Source organism: Pseudorasbora parva, chromosome 14 (genome assembly GCF_024679245.1).
Source record: "Pseudorasbora parva isolate DD20220531a chromosome 14, ASM2467924v1, whole genome shotgun sequence".
NCBI lineage: Eukaryota > Metazoa > Chordata > Actinopteri > Cypriniformes > Gobionidae > Pseudorasbora > Pseudorasbora parva.
The window spans coordinates 24695017-24717925 of NC_090185.1; the positions used below are offsets into that span (position 1 = coordinate 24695017).

The window sequence follows — 22909 nt, forward strand, 5'->3', positions numbered from 1 at the left end:
GGAGCTCCTTACTATCCGCGCTGAAGCTGAGATCGCTCGCCATTAGGATGTCACGTGTCAACTCGACCCGAGACCGTTAAGCGTTGTGTGTGAAATAGGGCTGGGCGATATGTTAATTTTTGAGGGGGCGATAATCGCCTTCAAAAATATCGCGATATCCGATAATATCATCTACTCCGCACTGATCCCGCCCACTCCCCTGCGCGCCACAAAATTTTCCAGGCATAAAATGGAGGACAACGCTTAATATCCAAGAAAAGATGTACATCAGTAATTTGGCAGTATTATGGATTTAAACCAAATGCAAATGGTGAACCAGTGGATTCTACAGAAGCTATCTGCAGGCTTTGCAAAAAAAAAGAAGAAGAAAAAAAAGAAAGAAAGTGAACCACTAATCTCCGCAGCCATATCCACGTACACTACCCAGCAGAAGCGTTTGAGCCCCGCTCTGCAGCCGCTTCTCAAAGACGACGGATATGTGGTCGAGCAGCAATGGCACCGTAAATGTCAATTAGAGCTTAGATCGTGCTCAAAAAATCAAGCCCGACCCTAAAAGATCAAGCCCGAGCCTGTGCTCGTTGTGTCCGAGCCTTGCCCGGCCCGGCACATTAACTGTAATTATGAGAACGAGCCTGTAATGAGCGAAGCGGACCGGTGTGACTCATGTTAAAACTAAAATTAACGAAATAAGCTGATAACATCACTGTTTTCCCAGAACGACTGGAAATCAAATTTTGCTGCAATATTGTCCTGTTTAACACTGTGAAGCTGCTTTGAAACAATCGTCATTGTAAAAGAACTAGTATATAATAAATAAAGCTGACTTGGCTTGACTCAGCTCAATAATACACAGACGCGCTCGTGAACCGCTCACCTGTAAAATAATTAAATCCAGCTCAGACATTTATCTGTAGCTCACTTTGTTGTAGCCATTAAACAATGTTTGTCTTCTTTCTTTTTGCATATTATGTTTGAATAGGCCTATTATAATAGTATTTTTACATTTTATCTGATTATGATAAGTGCAAAGATGCGAGTGAGTCAGACATGATTTTGGTGGTTATATTTAGTTTAATATTAAGTTTTGTTTTGTAGAAAGCATTCTTTCGTTTTGTTTAAATTGTATCTTAATTTTAATAAAGGTTTCTTTGGCCAATTGCCTGGGTTTAATAAATAATATGGAAATGGAAGACATGAATCGTGTTGAAGTCGCGGGAGTGATCGCTTTAATTTCTAATGAACTTGAGCGCGTCTCATAAATAAACCGAAACGCAGCAGGCTACTTGCCTCACAGACAAGAGAAATATGCGCATAGAAAGCTTAAAATGTCCACTTTTAAACAAAGCATTCGAAACGAAAATATGTAATTAAGCAAAGTGCAGTGTTGACGCGAGCAGCTCATGCGTTTCTGTTCAGAATACTGCGCTCCGTCACTGCACGAGCTGTGACTTTAACGCGCATTTTTACATCACTTTAATATATTTTTCTTTCATTTTTTTATATTATAATAATTTTATTCTGACACCTTTATTTTATAGTATTTAAAATACAGGCCTATGGTTAGCTTTTATAGACATTTTCAACCGTTTAAGGTTGAGCTATTTTTTTTCCCGTTGAGCTATTTTTTCCCCCAAGGGTTTCTCTTTCGTTTTATTTTTAGCGTTAGTAGACTATTTTAAATGTTTTCCAGGTGTCCATGTTTGATTAATGTTTGTATTATTAATAGGCTATTATATTTATAATTTAGCCTAATAGGAAATAATATTTTTAGAGCGTTTTAAAACATTTAGCCAAGCCAACGTGCTTCTCTTTGCCCGTGTAGCTATAATGAAAACACAACCAACGTCTTATCCATAATTCAATGTTTTGCTTTAACACATATAGGCTACTGTAGTTATGCACCAAACACACTAAAAAGGTGAGTGTATGGTAACTAATATTTATAATGTATTTGGCAACGCAATGTCCTGTGAGTTTATCAGTCGTCATTTTTATGATGTCGATTATCGTCTGATAACACTGACTGTTATCGATATCGACATATTTGCTAGACATCGTCGATATATGATAATATCGTCATATCGCCCAGCCCTAGTGTGAAAGCGCACATACTACGGTATTTCTCTGGCAGTGTAAATGGACCAAATCTAGCGGCCCGGGAACAAATGCCGGGTAGCATTATCCGTGTATTTGCCGGAATCGCAGTGTGAAAGGGGCTTTAGAAAGCTGGTCATGACTTCTTGTGAATATTACAAATGTCTGGGAGCGCTCTGGCGGTCTCTAGGGGTGCAAACATATATTACAACTAAATTCAAAGCACGTCATTGACGCCACTTAACCGAGCAAAATGTTTCACTCGGTTACGCAATTTTTAAACGGTTAATCGGTCAATCGGTTAACCATGGACACCCCTAATTAGGATAGATTGCCGTAGCTACATCTCTATGTAATAATATGTCACTAACCTACTAATAATAATAATAATTATGCCTAGATGGTTGCTTATTTATCTTTTTTTATAAACAATGTTTACTTTTATACAGCATACAGCCTTTAAATGTTTATGTATTATTTACGTATAATGATTATCATCATAAATAATAAACGTAATTATTTTTTAAATGGTTAAAACAACAATATATTAAAAAACATTTAGCTGTGGTACTGAAATTGGTACAGAGTACCATAAAAACATTATGGTATTGGTACCGACTACTGGAATTTTGGTACCATGACATCCCTAGCTGGTAACATTTATTACCCAATTACTGAACTATTATTTGGAGGAGTATTGTGCACTTCAGTTTTGTTCATTCATAGGATCTTTTGACTTTTGTAAGAAAAGTTAAAAAGAGTAAAAAGGTCCATTTGTAATGTTTTGTGTAATAAAGCAATAATAACAATAATAATGTTTTAATATAATGATTTATTGGTCATCTTTACACTTTTCTTCTACACTTAACGTCATACTGCCTGAACTGCAAAATCATTAATGTACAGGAGTAGTAATTTAGATTATAAAAAAAAACGGTTTTCAATTGGTATATGACGATCATAATGGAATAAACTTTGTTTTTTAAGTATTTCTCCCCCCACAAAATCAACTTCCTCAGAGAAGATACAAACTTGTATTCATTCAAATTCAGTGTCTAGTCTTGCTGTTAACAAGATTAACATTATATAAACAAATACAGCAGCATTTTAAAACAGAAATCCCATAAAAATCTCCCTGTGAATTTCTTTGGTCCTGATGACTCAAGCCAGTAAAAAGGTTTTAGCCATCCCCGAAGTTCAACAATACGAATTTACTTGGAAACTTGGGAGGTCTTGGACCGGCAGGGGGAAAAACAAGTCAAGGAGCTGTTCGCGTTTTCGAACTGTATCACGTTCTTCAATGTCAACAGTTGGGAAAAGTCACGCTGCGATTGGTATGATAACCAGTTCCACAAGTATCGTCTTGGCGTACATACGATTGACATCCTTGACAACTGCCATTTATGTAAATAAACAAGGCTCCATTCAAAAGCATGAGTGTAAGCCCATCAATCTTGAATGGCTACACAAGAACCCACTTTTCAGGTAAGGAAACCAGGGATTTTGCACAGAGAACTTGCCCGTGATGTCATTTTGCAACTTTAAACGTGCATTTCAGAGGAATCGGACGTTTTTTGGCGAATTTGTAATTAAATACGGCATAGTTAATTTAGTTCTGTGTTCCTATTCAACTGAAGGTGTTCATGAGTCACAAACACAACAAGCCATAGTAAATTACATTAGTCTCAACCAGGATTTAGAAATCTCGAGGCCAAAGCCGAATAGTTCGCTCCACGTGCTCAAGCTACTCTGAACCCGTAATGGGCGAGACGGGTTCGAATTCACATCAATTTCCTGTCCCATCTCTCCCTGAGCTGAGTCATTGGTAGTTTCAACTCCAACAGCTGGACTGTCATGCTCCAGCCTCCCTGCTGACTATCTGCGCCCTGTCTTCATCTCCATCTGTCTCTCTGTACTGCCGGCGGTTAGCTGACAGGGGAAACCCAATAAAAAGCCTGCTTGCATAACCGCTGCACTCCTGGCTCCCTCAGCTTGCCAAATAGCTGCACCTCCCTAAAGCTTTACAACAGTTGCTCCATAGAAATAGCACCACAACTGTTTGAACATTACTGGAGCACCTTAATATCAGGTTTTCCTCCATATTAGGTCATTTTGTGGGAAACAAACACATTAAAGTCTGGTTGAATGACAATACAAAGACCATAAAAAGAAACTGGAGACCTGATAGTGAAACTAATACATGTGCTAAAACAAATAGTTTAATTCTACAAAGTAAAGAAATAATAGACTGGTATTTCTCACGTAAATTGATATTTGCAACCAAATTTTATTTCCGTAACCTGATGCATTTAAATGAAACATGATGAGCAACACATCGAGTAGGGGTGGGCGATGACCAAAATTTTAGTCACGATATGAATAATTTTATTTCACGATAACATTATACATTATATGTTATTTTTGCTCTAAATGAGGTTAATGATAAACATTTTTGATACCACCGAAACTTAATTCATTCGCTCTAGAAGGAACAGATGATCGAGCAGCTTTAAATGAGCACTATGGAACATTTTTGCAGTAAAACATCCAAAAACCACTAGGCCAGTGTTATATATTTTGTTCAGTTAAGATCTTACAATATCTCAGATGTTTCCAACTATTTATAAATCGTGAGAAATTGCTATATTAATAACCAATGAACCGGAACGAGGGAGTCGCCTGTCAATTGTGTCATATCTGCATTACCCTTGGTTTCCGGTATTATTTTGCAGAAACGTTTTACTTCTTAGCAGTGTGAACAAGTAACGTCATATCATTTGAAACACAATTAAATGTATCTAATATGATACACAGAGTTGCGTTACCTCATACTCATAACCAGAAAAGCGGAAATGGTGCCGGCAACTGTGGCATAATAAAAGTCCCGTTACTCGTGAGGCGTGTTGCGTTCATCTCATTAACAATCGCTCCAGCGGCCTTGCTCGGCTCCTTCAGCATTCGGTCCTGCTCTGCTTCATACTACAGTAATGTTAAAGGGATACTTCGCCACTTTTTCATATTAAACTGTGTTATTCCCTTAACTAAGACGAGTTGATACATACCGTATTTTCCGGACTATAAGTCGCACTTTTTTTCATAGTTTGGCTGGTCCTGCGACTTATAGTCAGGTGCGACTTGTATATCAAATTTAATTCATACTGACTGACAAGAAAACATATATCCGCGAGAATGCGCTCTATGCTGCTCCTGTAGCCTAATATTAACTGAAAGACAACAACTTAGAGAAAGACTGAACACAAACAAAATGCCCCCATAAAGAAAATCTTATTCTGCAAAATACAAACAGCATGTAGTAAAATATGCAGCCGAGAACGATTCACACAGCGTTCGTCTCGCGCGGCTGAGCCTCTCCCGGCAGAGAGTTAAAGCGTCTGTAGACTCGTTCCTTCAGCTCTGGCCATCTTGCTTACAGTCCGCAAGTAGCTTTCTTTTTCTTCTTCATTACAGTTAAAGTAACCTCTGCTTTTCGCCAGTCCCTTACAAGTTTCTCACCCACTTCAAACTTTCTTTCTGCTCGGTTACGCAGTGAAGTGGGCACGAGCGAGTGTGCACGCGAACGGGTGCTCGCATGCGAGCGTGGCTCCCGCTCTGCCCTAATGCGACTTATAGCCCAGTGCGACATATGTTTTTTTTCCTCTTCATGACGCATTTTTTGACTGATGCGACTTATACTCCGGAAAATACGGTACCTCTCTCGTCTCAGTGCGTGCTCTTAATCGCTCTGACGCGTGGTGACGATCTGATAGCATTTAGCTTAGCCCACTAAGCCCAGTTCATTCACTATGGTACCAAACAAAGATCAAGTTAAAGGCGACCAAACACACATTTCACAACGTTTTCCCTATTTAAATACAGTTACACGAATAGTTGAACGACCTAGTATGGGGACAAAAAACTTGGCTTTTTATTAGCGGGTTAAAATGGAACTATAATGTATGGCGGAATAGCACTTCTGAGAGTACTTCGACTCGGTGCAGTAAAAAGTCACGCCTGAAATCCTCCCTCACATCTCCCCCTCCCGCTCTCATTTCCATCAATAGGGGGGAGGGGGGAGATGTGATTTTTCAGGCGTGGCTTTTTACTGCGGCGAGTAATGAAAAAGCGGTGGAGTATCCCTTTAATAATTACATCCATGAACATGATTTCTGCCCGCGTCCTAGCCCGATTCTTTCCCACCGACTGTGAGGTTAAGACCACATGTCCAAAGATTCTGTGTCATCAAATTACTTTCACCTTTGTTTTGAATAGGCGACCATTAGTAGACAGAAAAGTCACATTAACTGAGACTACAGCGATCTGTCACGACACATTAAAAAGCCACAAAACGGAATTTAATGTTTACATTTCTAAATAAATTACCAAATTTGATAGTTGAGACTTTCATATCAAAAGTAACCTGCTCTGTCCTGTCTGTCGGCAAGTTGTCAGTGTCCCCTCTGCTCTGCGATGTATTTTTTTTACTGCGTGAAAACATTGTGTGGCATGAGAATGCCATGGCTTGTCGGACGTAGCAACAGTAACTAATAGGGGTGTGACGAGATTTCTCATCGAGTTGAAAGGCTGTCTCGCCTCATATCTGACGTTGTGAGGGTGAAGTGAGGATGGAATATGCCAACGCTACATTTACTTTACGCCTCCACTAGTTTTGCTTTATAGAAATAAAAATGTAACTCGGGTGGATGATCATAACAGTCGCTTCAATTCCATCAGATAATCTAGAACGAGTGGTTCGAGTCTTGCGCAGCAGTGATCACATGACGAGAAGACATACGCTTGTTATGAGCGTGTGTTCGTGTTAGTGAAGTACTCGCATTGTGTGTGTGTTACATGTTAGTGGACAAGGCCATGGCGAAGGATTCGTTGCGCAGCAGAACGACAGACTCAATTTTTTTTTAAATGCACGTTCAGCACCACCTGAAGTACACACAGAGTACACACGATTGGAAAATTTAAAGTGAAAGTAAACGGGAACACGCATTCAAGCGCAATTTCAATTAGTTACCGCTGTTTAAGACCGGCTGCATGGGGCATGGGAATATCTCCCAATATTACAACTATTAAGTTGTAACCATCTCTTAGCTCTGTATCTGTATGCTGGAAGAAAAGTATGGTCTCTATTTGCACTTTGAATATTGAGTACTTTGATTATGGTTATTGTTTGCCCTTAATATCAATGATCAATTTGTGGGAGGTTCAGTTAGGAGGTCAGCAGAAGCTCATGTGCAGTTCTAAGGTCTGAAGAGAATCATACAGGAGAGAAGCCAGTCAGTTGAGTTTGACAAAACATTTACAGTGCTTGTTGTCTTTTACTTTATGGTAAATCATATTCCGAAAGTAGAAATGAAATGACATTCAAGTTGATTAGTAAAAACATTTTAAATGCACCTGCACATTTTTTTTGCATTTCATCAGTGAGGATTTCTTAAAAATACTATGTAAAAATGGTGTCGTCTCATTCTTGTGAACCCTATCTCGTGTGTGTGTGTGTGTGTGTGTGTGTGTGTCCAGAAATGAGATGATAGTTTCATCCTTACATTTGCTATATAATAATATTTTGTAGTCCAGAGATTTGTGTTAGTGAATAAACGCATAGATCTGCTCTGAGCTCATGATGGTCTAGTGGTAGAATTTTTGTTAAAGCGAGCCAGAAGTTCTGGGTTCCAATCATAGACTGTAAAAAGAAAATATGTTTGCATGATGGTGATGTGCTGAAAGCTTACAAAACATTTGCTGTTAATAATAGCCTAGTAGTGGTGTTATTTATTGCCATTACATTTTGGCCAATAAATATTTAGCATTTTTCTTTGATATTTCTTTAAGAGTGTATATAAGACATGTGGTGAGGTTGGCGAGCGAGATACGTGGAAGGAGCAAGCAAAATAGTCAGGTGTGGTGCACTTGGAAGATAAATTTTTTTCACCAGGTGGTTAATAAAGAGCATGTTACCTGAATCATAATGTAGTTAGGTTGTTTTAAAGTTGACTAATAAAAAAATAAATGTTGCCATATCACCCAGCCCTACTATTATCCAAACATTTAAACAAGAGGGATCAACAGGGAAAAGAAGATATATATTAACACCAACTAATGTACAATAAAAGTCAGAAGTTGAGGCCAGTACAATTACACTCCAATAAGGACAAATTGAATATCAAATGTGTAAATACTTTTACGGTTCACCAAAAAAATTATATATATAATTTTGACTGAAGTTATATATAAAAGCTGACTGAAGACAGCTTTGCATCACCAGAATAAATTGCATTTTAAAATATATTTAAATAGAAAAAGAGCTATTTTAAACTGCAATAACATTTCACAATATTATTTTTTTTTTTTGATCAAATAATCCATCCTTGGCAAGCATAAGCGCACACATTCTTTTAAAATCTTAATTTTATTTTATTGTACAGTCCCCAAAATGTTAAATAGTATATGCTCACATAATATTCAGTAAAAATTGATGCTATATTAATGGGTAATATTAGTTGCAAAACAGAAAAATCAAAAGGCAAAAAGTATGACATTGGATAATACATTATGAAAAGTGTCAACTTATGAATTGTGCTCAAGCTGATCAAGAATATGTAACACAAATCTCCTGAAAACTCTGCGACAGGTCAAAACTCAAGGCGATTTATTGAGGAAGGACACAACGTTCAACACCAGTGAGACTGGATCCATCCTATATTCAAGTCTGCGAGCTTACAGTGCAGCAAAGCAGGTTGCCATGGCAACATTTTTAAAGCATTTAGCACACAAGAATGATTCAAAGAAGAGTCGTACATTAGCAAGCCCTGCTCTTCTTTCACCATCAAATGTGTCAATCCTCGAACGGAAACCCAACAAAATGGCAAGCAGGAACTAGCCAATTTGTACAAGAATTTCTACATTTCAGCCATGCTATGTTGCTGCTTGCTACATTGTAACAAGATAATACATAAAGCCATTAAAATGGCTTTGCAAGAATAGGAAAGCACATTTTATGTGCCTGTGCCATGCGTCCTTTACTAATGAAAATACTAATGAAAACTGGCAACACTTTACATTAAAGTGTAACTTTAAAGGGGGGGTGAAATGCTGTTTCATGCATACTGATCTTTTTACACTGTTAAAGACTTGGAATCCCATACTAAACATAGACAAAGTTTCAAAAGTTAAGGTGGACGTTTGATGGGAGTATTTCTTTGTCAAAAATACTACTTCCGGTTAGTCATAAGTTTCGGCAAGTTTTTTGAGATCATGCGTCCCCTTTGACGTTAATGGGGGCGGAATTTCCTTGTATGGGCCTTACGGACAATTCTACCGGAAGCGCGTGAGAGAGAGAGAGAGGGAGAGAGCGAAAGCAACAGTCTACGCCCATCAAAGCGCTGGCTTGTAGGATGCTGGACAGGTGACAATTACACATAGCACATAACAATGTCACCAAAAAAGTGCGTTTTTGGTTGCCAGACCAAGACAGTCCTGCACAGATTCCCCAAAAACCCCGCGTTAAGGCAACAGTGGATGTCATTTGCTTTTCCGGATCAGCAACTGAGTTGCGCGAATGTTTATATCTGTTCGCTGCATTTCGGTGCCGACTGTTTCATAAACAAGGCCCAGCTCGACACAGGATTTTCCGATCGCCTAATGCTGAAGGATGGAGCAGTCCCAACGTTAGAACCGCAGGCGGTGAGTGAGACTGCTTCAAATGTCTGTGTTTTTGTCTGTGTTAGCCCAAACATGATCACGTATAGTTAATTGATCAATGGAGCATGCGATGTGTAGTGCGTGTACATTTGTTTAGCTGGCCACTCTATGTGTAACTTTATGTTTGTGTATTGTAAAAGCACTCCAAACAGCAATACACAAAGAGTGGGGAAATATGTTGAACTAAATAAGCGCGCTTCTTCATTCAAATGCGCTACTATTCCATGTCTTTCTATGTAAACACTAACTAGCCTGGTGCAAAACCAGTCCGCTTACTGTCTACACAAACCACGCGTAAACACACAAACACACGTGCACAACTGCACTTCCCACATGTACACCTTCAAAGACAAAAATACGACGATATAATTCAAGTATAAATATGTAAATAACACAAGTCGCTAAGCATATTATATAGTTAGTGTATAACTTGTACCACATAGAGACGTCCTGCTCTAGTCGTTTTTGCTGCTGCTCCTGTTCAACTGCAGCCTCTGGGTCTGATTCCGGATCATAGATGTATGGCTGTATCTGATTAAAAGCCATATTTTTATTTTGAATAAAGTTTTTTTCCCGCTGTTAGGGATGACACAGCTTTACGACGCACTCGACTCAACACAATAGCAGCAGCGAGCACACGTCATTATTTAGCTCCGCTCACACGATACGCCCCCACCCGCTCGGCTTTTTTCGGAAAGACTCGGAACAGCGCATCTTTCTTATATAATTATAAAAAAAATAAAGACTTTTCGGAGATATGCAGGATGCAATGCTACTCTATAGGTACTCAAGATTGACATGACACTGACTGAAACTGAGTGTTTCACCCCCCCTTTAACAACAGTTTGATCCTGTTTTGTATGGTGACAATGTCGGTAGTATATGTAAATGAACAATGTTTACTCCTTCACTGTGTTACTTGAGGCATCTTTACACAGCCGAGTTGTGTACAGAGATTCTGTGGAAAGGCACAATGCCACATAAAAGTAGACTTAAAATATGCTGGGTCTGACCCACCTCAGCTCCTAGTATCAAAGGGGATATGAACGCAAACCTGTGCCACCATAAACCTCGTCATTGTCATCACAACTGCCTCTGTCTCAAGAATCAAGAATTCTCGAGAATCAAGAAGCGCCTGAAGCGGGAGACAAAACGTATAAGAATAACTCCATATTTTTAGGCAAAAAATGTCTATCATTAAAGTAAGAGTCCTGTACTCACATAGTCAAGCAAACCACCAAAATAAATCGTCAACCGACAGGTCAGATTTTCCGCCACAGTAGAGAGCTTATTAATTACGAAAATGAACATTTATTTTTGCTAATTATTTTATTTCAGTTTGTTTTTCCAGTAAGAGTTGTTAGTTTTGTTTCGTTTTCGTTTTTAATTTATTCAGATTTTTAAATTTTATTTCAGTTTAAAACATTTTTTTTGCCTGAGCATGACATCTCATCACACTGGCATACAAATGAGGTGCTTACGGTATATTTACAAAATGAGCCTACAAAAGCAGAAATAAGCCATTTTAAATAAAGATCCATGTTTAACCAAATAAATAAATAAATCACGACACTAAAGTTTAGTGAAATTAGGAAATATTTAAGAGATTGTTAATTTAGTGTATATTTTGTTCTCATGTCACAAGTAATATCACGCAAATGTTTACTGAGTTTTACACGATTCTTTTGTGGTGTGGTTTTTGGTGAAATGTACTAAAATATCATCACCTGTGTACATTAGCCCACTTCTTCTCAACGCTTTTTCCTGTTGGTTTATAGAACAATTACTCCGAGTCGCCCTCTGTCGTTTCAAAGAATAGCACAACGGCGAGCGTGTCAAGTATAAACGCCTCGTCCAGTTAGGGAGGAGCGCGAGCAGTCAGCGGAGGCTCGCACAGCGGAGCCAGGCGAGAGTATAAACAAGCCTTAATCCTGCGGTGATCTACCTGGTGTAATAATTCATAATTTATTTATAGCATTTATTCCATTGGTCACCATTAAGAAATATAAAATAACTATACTGTAGCCTACAAACAATAGCCAATCAGTATTCAGAATTATGACAAACATTTAAGTGCCTACTAGCACGCAGAGGAAAATTATTTAAAATTCCGCTTTTTGTATTTAAATTTTTATTATTTTATTATTTTTCAAAATCATTTATAACACTTTGTTAAAACTGTAGTTTTAAAATAGTAATGGTCAAACCATTGTTTCCCACGGTTTTAATTCCTGTGTAAATGCATTTATGCTGCTTCAAAGAAGCATTTAACAGTCTGTGTAAATCAGTGGTCGCCAACCCGTCGATCGCGATCGGTAGATCTTTATCACTGACCTGGTAGCTCCCGATTAATAACCGAAAAATAAGTATAAAGTTACTTCTACTTTAAGGCAGAACCCACACCCTCGTTACTCGCTGATGAGTGGGCAGTCCGTGGATAGGGCACGAGCAGTGAACATCACATGCGTTTAATAGTTCTGTTGCTCTTTGCACTGTTTATTTTCTGTTCAGTAATGCAGTTGTTAGTGGAGTGTTTATCAAACTGCCCCATGTGTGCGTGGGATCGACAACGGTGATAAAAAACCCTGTGAAATATCAGATATGCTTACACTTAGAGTTTTATATTAGATACAGTCTTGTTCAAAATAATAGCAGTACAATGTGACTAACCAGAATAATTAAGGTTTTTAGTATATTTTTTATTGCTACGTGGCAAACAAGTTACCAGTAGGTTCAGTAGATTGTCAGAAAACAAATGAGACCCAGCATTCATGATATGCACGCTCTTAAGGCTGTGCAATTGGGCAATTAGTTGAAAGGGGTGTGTTCAAAAAAATAGCAGTGTCTACCTTTGTACAGTCAAACTCAAAACTATTTTGTACAAACATTTTTTTTTCTGGGATTTAGCAATCCTGTGAATCACTAAACTAATATTTAGTTGTATGACCACAGTTTTTTAAAACTGCTTGACATCTGTGTGGCATGGAGTCAACCTACTTGTGGCACCTCTCAGCTGTTATTCCACTCCATGATTCTTTAACAACATTCCACAATTCATTCACATTTCTTGGTTTTGCTTCAGAAACAGCATTTTTGATATCACCCCACAAGTTCTCAATTGGATTAAGGTCTGGAGATTGGGCTGGCCACTCCATAACATTAATTTTGTTGGTTTGGAACCAAGACTTTGCCCGTTTACTAGTGTGTTTTGGGTCATTGTCTTGTTGAAACAACCGTTTCAAGGGCATGTCCTCTTCAGCATAGGGCAACATGACCTCTTCAAGTATTTTAACATATGCAAACTGATCCATGATCCCTGGTATGCGATAAATAGGCCCAACACCATAGTAGGAGAAACATGCCCATATCATGATGCTTGCACCTCCATGCTTCACTGTCTTCACTGTGTACTGTGGCTTGAATTCAGAGTTTGGGGGTCGTCTCACAAACTGCCTGTGGCCCTTGGACCCAAAAAGAACAATTTTACTCTCATCAGTCCACAAAATGTTCCTCCATTTCTCTTTAGGCCAGTTGATGTGTTCTTTGGCAAATTGTAACCTCTTCTGCACATGCCTTTTTTTTAACAGAGGGACTTTGCGGGGGATTCTTGAAAATAGATTAGCTTCACACAGACGTCTTCTAACTGTCACAGTACTTACAGGTAACTCCAGACTGTCTTTGATCATCCTGGAGGTGATCATTGGCTGAGCCTTTGCCATTCTGGTTATTCTTCTATCCATTTTGATGGTTGTCTTCCGTTTTCTTCCACGTCTCTCTGGTTTTGCTCTCCATTTTAAGGCATTGGAGATCATTTTAGCTGAACAGCCTATCATTTTTTGCACCTCTTTATAGGTTTTCACCTCTCTAATCAACTTTTTAATCAAAGTACGCTGTTCTTCTGAACAATGTCTTGAACGACCCATTTTCCTCAGCTTTCAAATGCATGTTCAACAAGTGTTGGCTTCATCCTTAAATAGGGGCCACCTGATTCACACCTGTTTCTTCACAAAATTGATGACCTCAGTGATTGAATGCCACACTGCTATTTTTTTGAACACACCCCTTTCAACTAATTGCCCAATTGCACAGCCTTAAGAGCGTGCATATCATGAATGCTGGGTCTTGTTTGTTTTCTGAGAATCTACTGAACCTACTGGTAACTTGTTTGCCACGTAGCAATAAAAAAATATACTAAAAACCTTGATTATTCTGGTTAGTCACATTGTACTGCTATTATTTTGAACAAGACTGCATATTAGAGTTTAATAATATTAGAGTTTTGCTTACACTTGGCTACAACCAGATCTCTTGAATAGTCCATGAAAAATATATAGGTAGATCTTGCCTTTCATCAAGGCAGAGGTCAGGGATCTTTGGCTCGAAGAGGTTGGTGATCAGTGGTGTAAATGCTCCTTTTTTATTTTTATACCGCTTCAGATTTGGTGTCTGTGCTGCGTTTGCTCTGTAAAGATGCCTTTGGTTAGCCTGACGAGCCAGACCCACATCAAGATGCTTGGTCTGAAAATTCACCATTGACAGGGCTCAATCCGAGGGGCGGGATAAACACTCGTCTTTCAAACTCCCTCTGCACACAATTGGATGACGCTACAACCAACCAGAGCAACGCAAGTGAAGCGGAGCTTGTTGATAGATTAAACTTTCGCCGTATCCGGTCGGCAAAACTCAGAACACATCTTCCCTTCTTAAGAATGTCTTCAGTGCCGTTCTTTGTTCTTTTCTTAGAGAAAAGCTTAACTCCAAGTCTTCCAGAGTCGCGGTCAGAGCTGATTCGAAAGACCGCCGTTCGACAGTTTCTGTGTTTACTAGTAGCACGCAAGCGCAACTCTGCCGTCATTATATTAAGCCCCACCCACCGACTCTTTACACGATGTGATTGGCCTGACCAGAGTTTGGTTTTTGCAGCTCAGAAGGGTATTGAGAGTTGCTAGACGATACTCACGGCAGATTAGATTTGCTGCGGCTAGGGTGCGTCTAGATTTCTAGGCTAGCCTTTGGTCTGAGAAATTCATGTTTATTTGTCAGCAAAGGCCACCAGAGGATGCAAAACACTCCAGGGCTTCAATGAAAACTACAGATTGTACTTCTGCATGTTTAGCTATACCCCCACCTATACACCTATATACACCTAGGAGTAATGCACAATAAGACCACGAACATGTATTAGGGTACACAGAGTTTTGTATGGTCAAATATTTTGGCATTTTATTGGCAAAACATTAGAATAACAGCCAACACAATCAGCAAATGGTTGGAGGCAGCTGCTGTATGGCAACAATTTAACTGTTGGAAATTAGACAGCTAATAATTTTTCATTTCAGCCTATATTCTATAATTTACACAGCCATCTGATTATACAGGTCCTTGTATAAAAAAAATAGCATATTGCGATAAAAGTTCATTATTTTCCATAATGTAATGATAAAAAATAAACTTTCATATATTTTAGATTCATTGCACACCAACTGAAATATTTCAGGTCTTTTATTGTTTTAATACTGATGATTTTGGCATACAGCTCATGAAAACCCAAAATTCCTATCTCAAAAAATTAGCACATAATGAAAAGGTTATCTAAACGAGTTATTAACCTAATCATCTGAATCAACCAATTAACTCTAAACACCTGCAAAAGATTACCGAGGCTTTTAAAAACTCCCAGTTTGGTTCATTCAAAACCGCAATCATAGTTAAGACTGCTGACCCGACTGCTGTCCAGAAGGCCATCATTGACACCCTCAAGCGAGAGGGTAAGACTGTGGAGGGTAAGATTGTGGAGAAGGACCGATTCCAGACCTTGGGGGACCTGCGGAAGCAGTGGACTGAGTCTGGAGTAGAAACATCCAGAGCTACCGTGCACAGGCGTGTGCAGGAAATGGGCTACAGGTGCCGCATTCCCCAGGTCACGCCACTTTTGAACCAGAAACAGCGGCAGAAGCACCTGACCTGGGCTACAGAGAAGCAGCACTGGACTTTTGCTCAAATTTTCCATGGAGGTGCCAGAGCCTGGAGGAAGACTGGGGAGATGCCAAAATGCCTGAAGTCCAGTGTCAAGTACCCACAGTCAGTGATGGTCTGGGGTGCCATGTCAGCTGCTGGTGTTGGTCCACTGTGTTTTATCAAGGGCAGGGTCAATGCAGCTAGCTATCAGGAGAATTTGGAGCACTTCATGCTTCCATCTGCTGAAAAGCTTTATGGAGATGATTTCGTCTTTCAGCACGACCTGGCACCTGCTCACAGTGCCAAAACCACTGGTAAATGGTTTACTGACCATGGTATTACTGTGCTCAATTGGCCTGCCAACTCTCCTGACCTGAACCCCATAGAGAATCTGTGGGATATTGTGAAGAGAAAGTTGAGAGACGCAAGACCCAACACTCTGGATGAGCTTAAGGCCGCTATCGAAGCATCCTGGGCCTCCATAACACCTCAGCAGTGCCACAGGCTGATCGCCTCCATGCCACGCCGCATTGAAGCAGTCATTTCTGCAAAAGGCATCCCGACCAAGTATTGAGTGCATTACTGAACATAATTATTTGAATATGCTAATTGTTTGAGATAGGAATTTTGGGTTTTCATGAGCTGTATGCCAAAATCATCAAATCATATTAAAACAATAAAAGACCTGAAATATTTCAGTTGGTGTGCAATGAATCTAAAATATATGAAAGTTTAATTTATCATTACATTATGGAAAATAATGAACTTTTATCACAATATGCTAATTTTTTTAGAAGGATCAAAAGTTTCAGCTCTACATAACCGGTTTCCCCTGCTAGTGTAAAATGGCGGATAGTAAAATCAGCTCACATCAGCTAATACACCCATGTCGAGATACAAGTGTGTGTGGGTGCTTGCCAAACACACATACTGGAGAACTGGAAGCGAGGGTAAGACAAAGCTTCCCTATGAACAGATGTAATATTTGAATCTTAAAATTAAATTTAAAGCATATTTACTACTAAAATCCACTACGCTCCAACAAAAGCATATGGAGATGCCTATAGACCTGAACTTTCAATAAATAAATAAAATTTAATACAATAGAATTTTTTTTTTTTAAATCACTTAAATCACTCTTTTTTTTTTTAAGTACTCAAAATGTAATAAAATAATCAAACAAAACAAAGAAGAAAAAAAAAACATTGTGGTGATTTTAAAAGAAAACCAGCTAATTCTACTTTGCCGGTTGCTCCTATTTCACAAGCTTGAACCTGATACGGGAGCGTTGTTGAACAAACACAAACACTTTCTACAGTCTCTGCAACTCCAGCATTGAAAATGGAAATCATGAGGTGTGTATTAGCAGGGTATTTGCATGGTTTTAAACTTGCATGCAAATGCTGAATCCTTATCGTTATGTGGTTGCAAATGCTAACCCAGCGTTTCATAAACCACCACCACAGTGGTCAGATTGCTTCGCTTGAGTGAGGAGCAGAGTTTGAAACAAATCAGTTTTTTTCAAGAGCAATTTATCGTGAGTGGGTTGAGTAATACTTAAATTTCAGATTCCAGGCGGTTCGTATAGACACACTAAACTACAAAGCATACGCATTACAAATAAAAATATACATATTAACAATAAAGTGAAACAAAAACAGGCCATATGTTGGTTGCATGAGAACAATGTCAGCTTTGTGCTAGGTGTGTCCAAAAACAAACATTCTGTACAATCTTTATGAGTCATCAAGCTCCTCCGCAACACTCAGGTGTTATAGACTCTATTCTCCAGCGCGCTTTCGACTCGGCTAGGTAAATATTGGCTAGAGCCGACCGTGTGGCGTAACAAGAAACCTAGAAGTCCGGGTTGTCATTCAGACGTGCCCGCGCCAGAAGCAAGTTGCTTAGTAGCACGTTTTTCGTGAATAAGGTATTCGAGTGAGTGACGGATGAGATCCTTTTCCTTGCTTTCTTTCTCTCTGGATCTCTGCATCCGGATCATGTGACACAGCAACAGCGTGCGTTCATGTGTGCAGCAGAAGTGTGGGCTGAAAATGAAGAGTGGTTGCCCTCGGCTCAAGTCCCTCCAGCAGAGAACGCCAACACACACACAGGCTTCTCGCTACCTCAAACAGCCTGTATCTTCAGTTCCTGCAGCAGAGAACAAAACGCTGCTCATACACGCCGGGCTGTGGCTAACCTGTCAAAATCATACAAATCGATGAATGAAAATAGCTGACGACGGAATGTTAAAATTAATTATTGGCTCTGTGCTTACATTTTGGCCAGGGATGCACTATCATTGGTATCATTTCAGCTACTTATCAGGCAATGTTACAGTTTTTTTTTATTATTAATTCAACGGTAGATAATCAGCTATTTTTAGAATCTTTAGTATATCTGAAAATGAATATTCATTTTTAAATTAACCATAAAAATTCACTTTTAGCTTATATAAAATGCAATATCATCAAAATGATCAGCCAAAATTACAATCTTTCATTCCTATCTATATATTAATTTATTTTATTTTTTGCAAACCAGGAATAGTGCACCTTTAAAAAGTGCTAAAATAGTTAACATTGTTTAGTTGGGCCTGTGCATGAACGATATATTGGTACAACATCAACTAACACACAAATATTATGAAATCTTTACTTATCAGTAGATAGTGAATATATATTTTAATCGGCTTTTTTTTAACACTTAAATTACTTTTTCCATTATCTAAAACTTAATCACTTAAACACTTGCTAAAAAATTTCATACTATACATTTTAATGTTAAAATTCACATGTATCATTAAATGAAATGTAATCTCTTCAAAACAAAATAATTATCAGCTAAAATTATAATCTTTTCAGCCCTAGCTACACCTCATTTTATTTACATAATTTTTTGCAAATTAGTGTACGTTTACTTCATTTCATTTTTTTTTTAAAGCCATAATGTTAAAATCGCTTAGTTGTGTCTGAGTGTGAATGATATAGATTCATTGACACCATCAGTTACAATAACACACAATACTACAGAATCTTTATATTATTGTGTAGATTTGGATATTTAATAATATATGCACACTTTAAGCAGTTTTACATTTGGATTTACCGCCATAATATCCATTTTTCATACTGCTTATTATAACACTGATTCCAAATTTCACTTTTTGTGAATTGCATTTCAAAAAAGGGATTAAGGCCCATTCACACCAAGAATGATCACTATAAAAGATATAGCTCTAAAAATCGTTCTCAATATTGAAGAAGAGCAGAGTTCACACCACAGCCATAACGATAATGATAATTGAGGGTGCTTTCACACTTGGTTCGATTGCCTGGACCGAGCCAGAGTTCGATTGCTCCCCCTGCCCTCGCTGGACTGTGTTCATATTATTTGGTTCCGAACCGGGGTTCATTTGCGTCAAAGCAGCAGCTGTTTACCTGGTTGCTTAGTAACGACAGCAAGCGTGAAGGTGGAGAAATGCATATTGTTTCTCTAGTCACTTTTATATTTTTGTTTTTGAACCGTTGGTTTTGTTAACAAAGCTTCTGTACATAATTGCACTTGCGTCTTTCTGCCGCGAATGCACTGCAAATGCTCTAAAGAACGCCGAAGACGAGATCTACAGCTATCTGCTTACAGTATTTCCGTGACGCTCGTCAGGTAAATGATTGAAACACACACAAAAAACACATTTATCAACATGTCATTAATAGCGGTTCATTTCCCCGATTTAGTACGATTGCGTTCAGATCAGCAGCGAACCGCACAGGTGTTCAAATGAAACGAACCCCAGACCACCTCTTTAAGCGGACTCGAGTACGGTTCGCGGGTGCGCACCCAAGTTCGGAAGACCGCGTTCACATCATCCAAACTGACCAAACTCCGACGTCAATCAAACCCGGGTGTTCACCAAAAGTGCTAATGTGAAAGCACCCTGAAACACAACAGTTTATCCCGGCCCCCAGATTAAGCCCTGCCAACGGTGTGTTCCCAGACCCAACTTCATCTTGATGTGGGTCTGGCTTGTCAGGGGAAATTTCAATATCAGCCCATCCAATGTCAAGTCCTGATGAACGAGTATCGACAGATGTGTTTTTTCATATTAAGACTGTCATTTTTGAGAAAAATCGTATTCAAACGGATATCAATATCAAGCAATGTATTCGAATATCTACGGGACAACTTAAACAGCAGCATGTTTTTTATTCCAACGACTGTTGACTGGATGAAGGCAGAAATATTGTAAGAAAGGGGAGGAGTTTGAATGGACAAAAATATTGGATAAGTCCAGCATACATCACCAGAAAAAGTCTGTCATTTCACCAGAGGACAGGGTTGACATTTTGATTTCAAATCACATCAAAAAACAGCATATGGGTACATAAACCAATCACAATAAGACCAATACCACACATTAACAAAAGAGACAACCTTATTTTGGACATTTTCATTTCGTCGGATTTAATTGTCAAAGAAAGCTAAGAAAATCGAATTGCCTACATTTTTTACACATTCCAAGAAATAAGCATGGAGGAGAAAACATTGACAACTTTGTGGGAACATTTATAAAAACAAAAATGACAAGTCATTTTACAAATTGATTTCTAGGACAATAGCAAGCGTCATAATCTGAAAGTGGTTCAAACAGAAGGCGTTTATCTTCTGTATTCCAACTAGTGTTTGAACAAACATAAGATCTTATATGAATTGAGCATCACGTGCAGCAAACTCTTCCAACACATTACTCTGGAAGGAAACGACAATGTTAGGGAAGTTAGTCACGCTAACAAGTTAATCAAATAGTCAGATCGAGGGCAAAGGCTTCATATTATTCTTTTAACCACACTTTAAGAATCCAGTCTAACCAGACAACCCAAAAAACGATGTTTTTCTTGGAAAGAAACGGGGGGGAGGAAATCTAAGTGTTTGAAGACTTCTGAGGAACATCACAAGGATAATAAATGATATTATAAACCTCGACTTGACTTACTAGAATAAACACTGAGTGTATTAGTAAAACTGAAATCTGTTGATCTTTTGAGAACATGGTTTTTCAAACCCCCTAAACACCGACAACTTCCTGTCAGCTTTCAGACGGGGCAGTCAAGAGTCTACCGAGACAGAAGCAGAAGGTTAACAGCGGTCCGTTGGTCACGCAAGGCCCTCTTCCTCCACCGAGGCGTATCTTATTGCTGTCTTTCCTCTGAGAGTCTCGGCACAAAGGCTGGTTGTGTTGCATGCGGCAGGGCCCAAGCTTTCTAAGGACATGCATTCTATGAAGAACTTTTATGGGTCAGTCCACACTACACAACGAGGCCCCGTGACCGTGTCTGTTCATCTACGCAATTTGAGGATCCCTTTCTGGCCGGACCCGCCGTTTTTAACAGCAACCTGCCGCATGGCTGCCAGATTAACAGTTTTTGCCATTTTTGGGAACAGGATCGGCTTGCAAAACCAAAGTCTGTTCAGAACAGGTTTTCATTCTCCACGTTGACGCGGCGGATTCTCGTTGTGGCTCAGCCGAGCGTCAACGATCAGTTAAAGAGACGCAATCAGGACTCTCTTTGACTTTAACAGCAATAAACTGGGATGCAAAGACTGTCCTAAATAGATTTTGCAACCCGAGTTTCAAATTAAGCCTCTGATCTAATTATTTTCATAGTTACTGCATCTCTGTTCTGAGAATAATGCTAGGCCGTGCGTTATGAAACGCTCTACAGTACTGAAATATTCAGATACGATCTCTCAGGCTTAAATTGCTGACAATTTAGCTTTGCTTACAGCCACAAAATGACCTAATGGCTCTGACACCAAAACGAAAGCAAAGAGCAACTTAATGGTCGGATCACGAGAAGGATGTAAACTGACACTCGTGCAAAACACTAATGTTCATTGATAATAAATTACCATCTAGACTTCCAGTGACAAAACTAACATTTGTTGGGGTACTTTCACATTTGATTCCTACTATAATTTCGGAACTGTACTTTTCTGATTCTTTGAGCATTTATGTTTGATCCTTATGGTACCTGATATTGCTTAAAAATTTTAAATTCCTATGCAACCAAAAAAAATTAGGGGGGATACATTCCCTATATATTTGAAATAATTTGCAATATTTTAACAATATCCCTAATGTAACCAAGCAAATATGGGGGGGGGGGGGGGGGGGACACTATATTTTTAAAATATAACATTTTAGTGTGTATACAGCTCTGGAAAATAATTGAGACCACTTTACATTGATTTCTCATTGTTAAGTGGTCTCATTTTTTTCCCCAGATATATATATATATATATATATATATATATATATATATATATATATATATATATATATATATATATATATATATATATATATATAGAAAATCCCAGGGCAAAAATGTAAAAATATTCACTATTTAATTAAAATATATATTTCCCCCATGTAATAACGCAAATGGAAAAAGATTCACTATAAAAAAAAATGTTTAATTCACCATGTACTCAAGCATCAACAACCAAAAATTCACCGTGAAAAGTCCCTGATATTTCCATGACTGTGGGAACGCCTGATACTATTAGAACTGGGTCCAATTAAGATTAATATTCCATTAGCATTCTCTAAGATTTTTGACAAGGACATTTCGTGAAACAATCCAAAAAGCAAAATGCGACACGTGAATGAATTACATAAAGTGAATGCATCTGTACATGAACGATGTAAGCAGTAAAAGTAACATTTGCCTCCGTTTTGACTCGACCCGCATGTCAGCATCACTGTGTATTAGACCCACAAAGCAATATGCGTTTATGTCAAACCTCGTGCATCTCTTCGCCATCAGCAGCTGTCAGCGATGCACTTACCCAGTAAGAGGAGTTTCAGCTCTCGCCTTGCATCTCGTTTGTCTCTCCGGAGCTGCTTGTCGATCTCGGCGTTGATTCTTTTGGACTCCTTCGCCTCTTCACTCATGCAACAGGCCATCATGGACTCCAGAGTCATCACCACAGCGTTTGGAGATCCCAACCCTGATCTGACACACTTACGGCCCGCTTCCCTTTGCAACCGTGTCGAAAGAGGAACAGGATGGATTTGGGAGAATGTTGTTTAAAAACGCAGCATGCAATCCAGGATGCCTTCTAATGGTACACGTAAATTGAT

At 38.8% G+C, this 22909-nt stretch overlaps 2 protein-coding genes across 3 annotated transcripts in view; one reads left to right on the forward strand and one right to left on the reverse strand.

The window, feature by feature from the left end:
• LOC137040417 (guanine nucleotide-binding protein subunit alpha-14-like) overlaps positions 1-22909 on the forward strand; it is a 168715-nt gene that overhangs the window by 97374 nt on the left and 48432 nt on the right. The window lies entirely within an intron of this gene.
• Positions 1-22909, reverse strand: part of gna11a (guanine nucleotide binding protein (G protein), alpha 11a (Gq class)) — a 40380-nt gene that overhangs the window by 16796 nt on the left and 675 nt on the right. For both annotated transcript variants that reach the window (XM_067416014.1, XM_067416013.1), the window contains exon 1: positions 22615-22909. This exon is cut by the window's right edge. In XM_067416014.1, coding sequence (XP_067272115.1) covers positions 22615-22750 — 136 coding nt within the window. In that variant the 5' untranslated portion in view covers positions 22751-22909. The remainder of the gene's footprint in view (positions 1-22614) is intronic.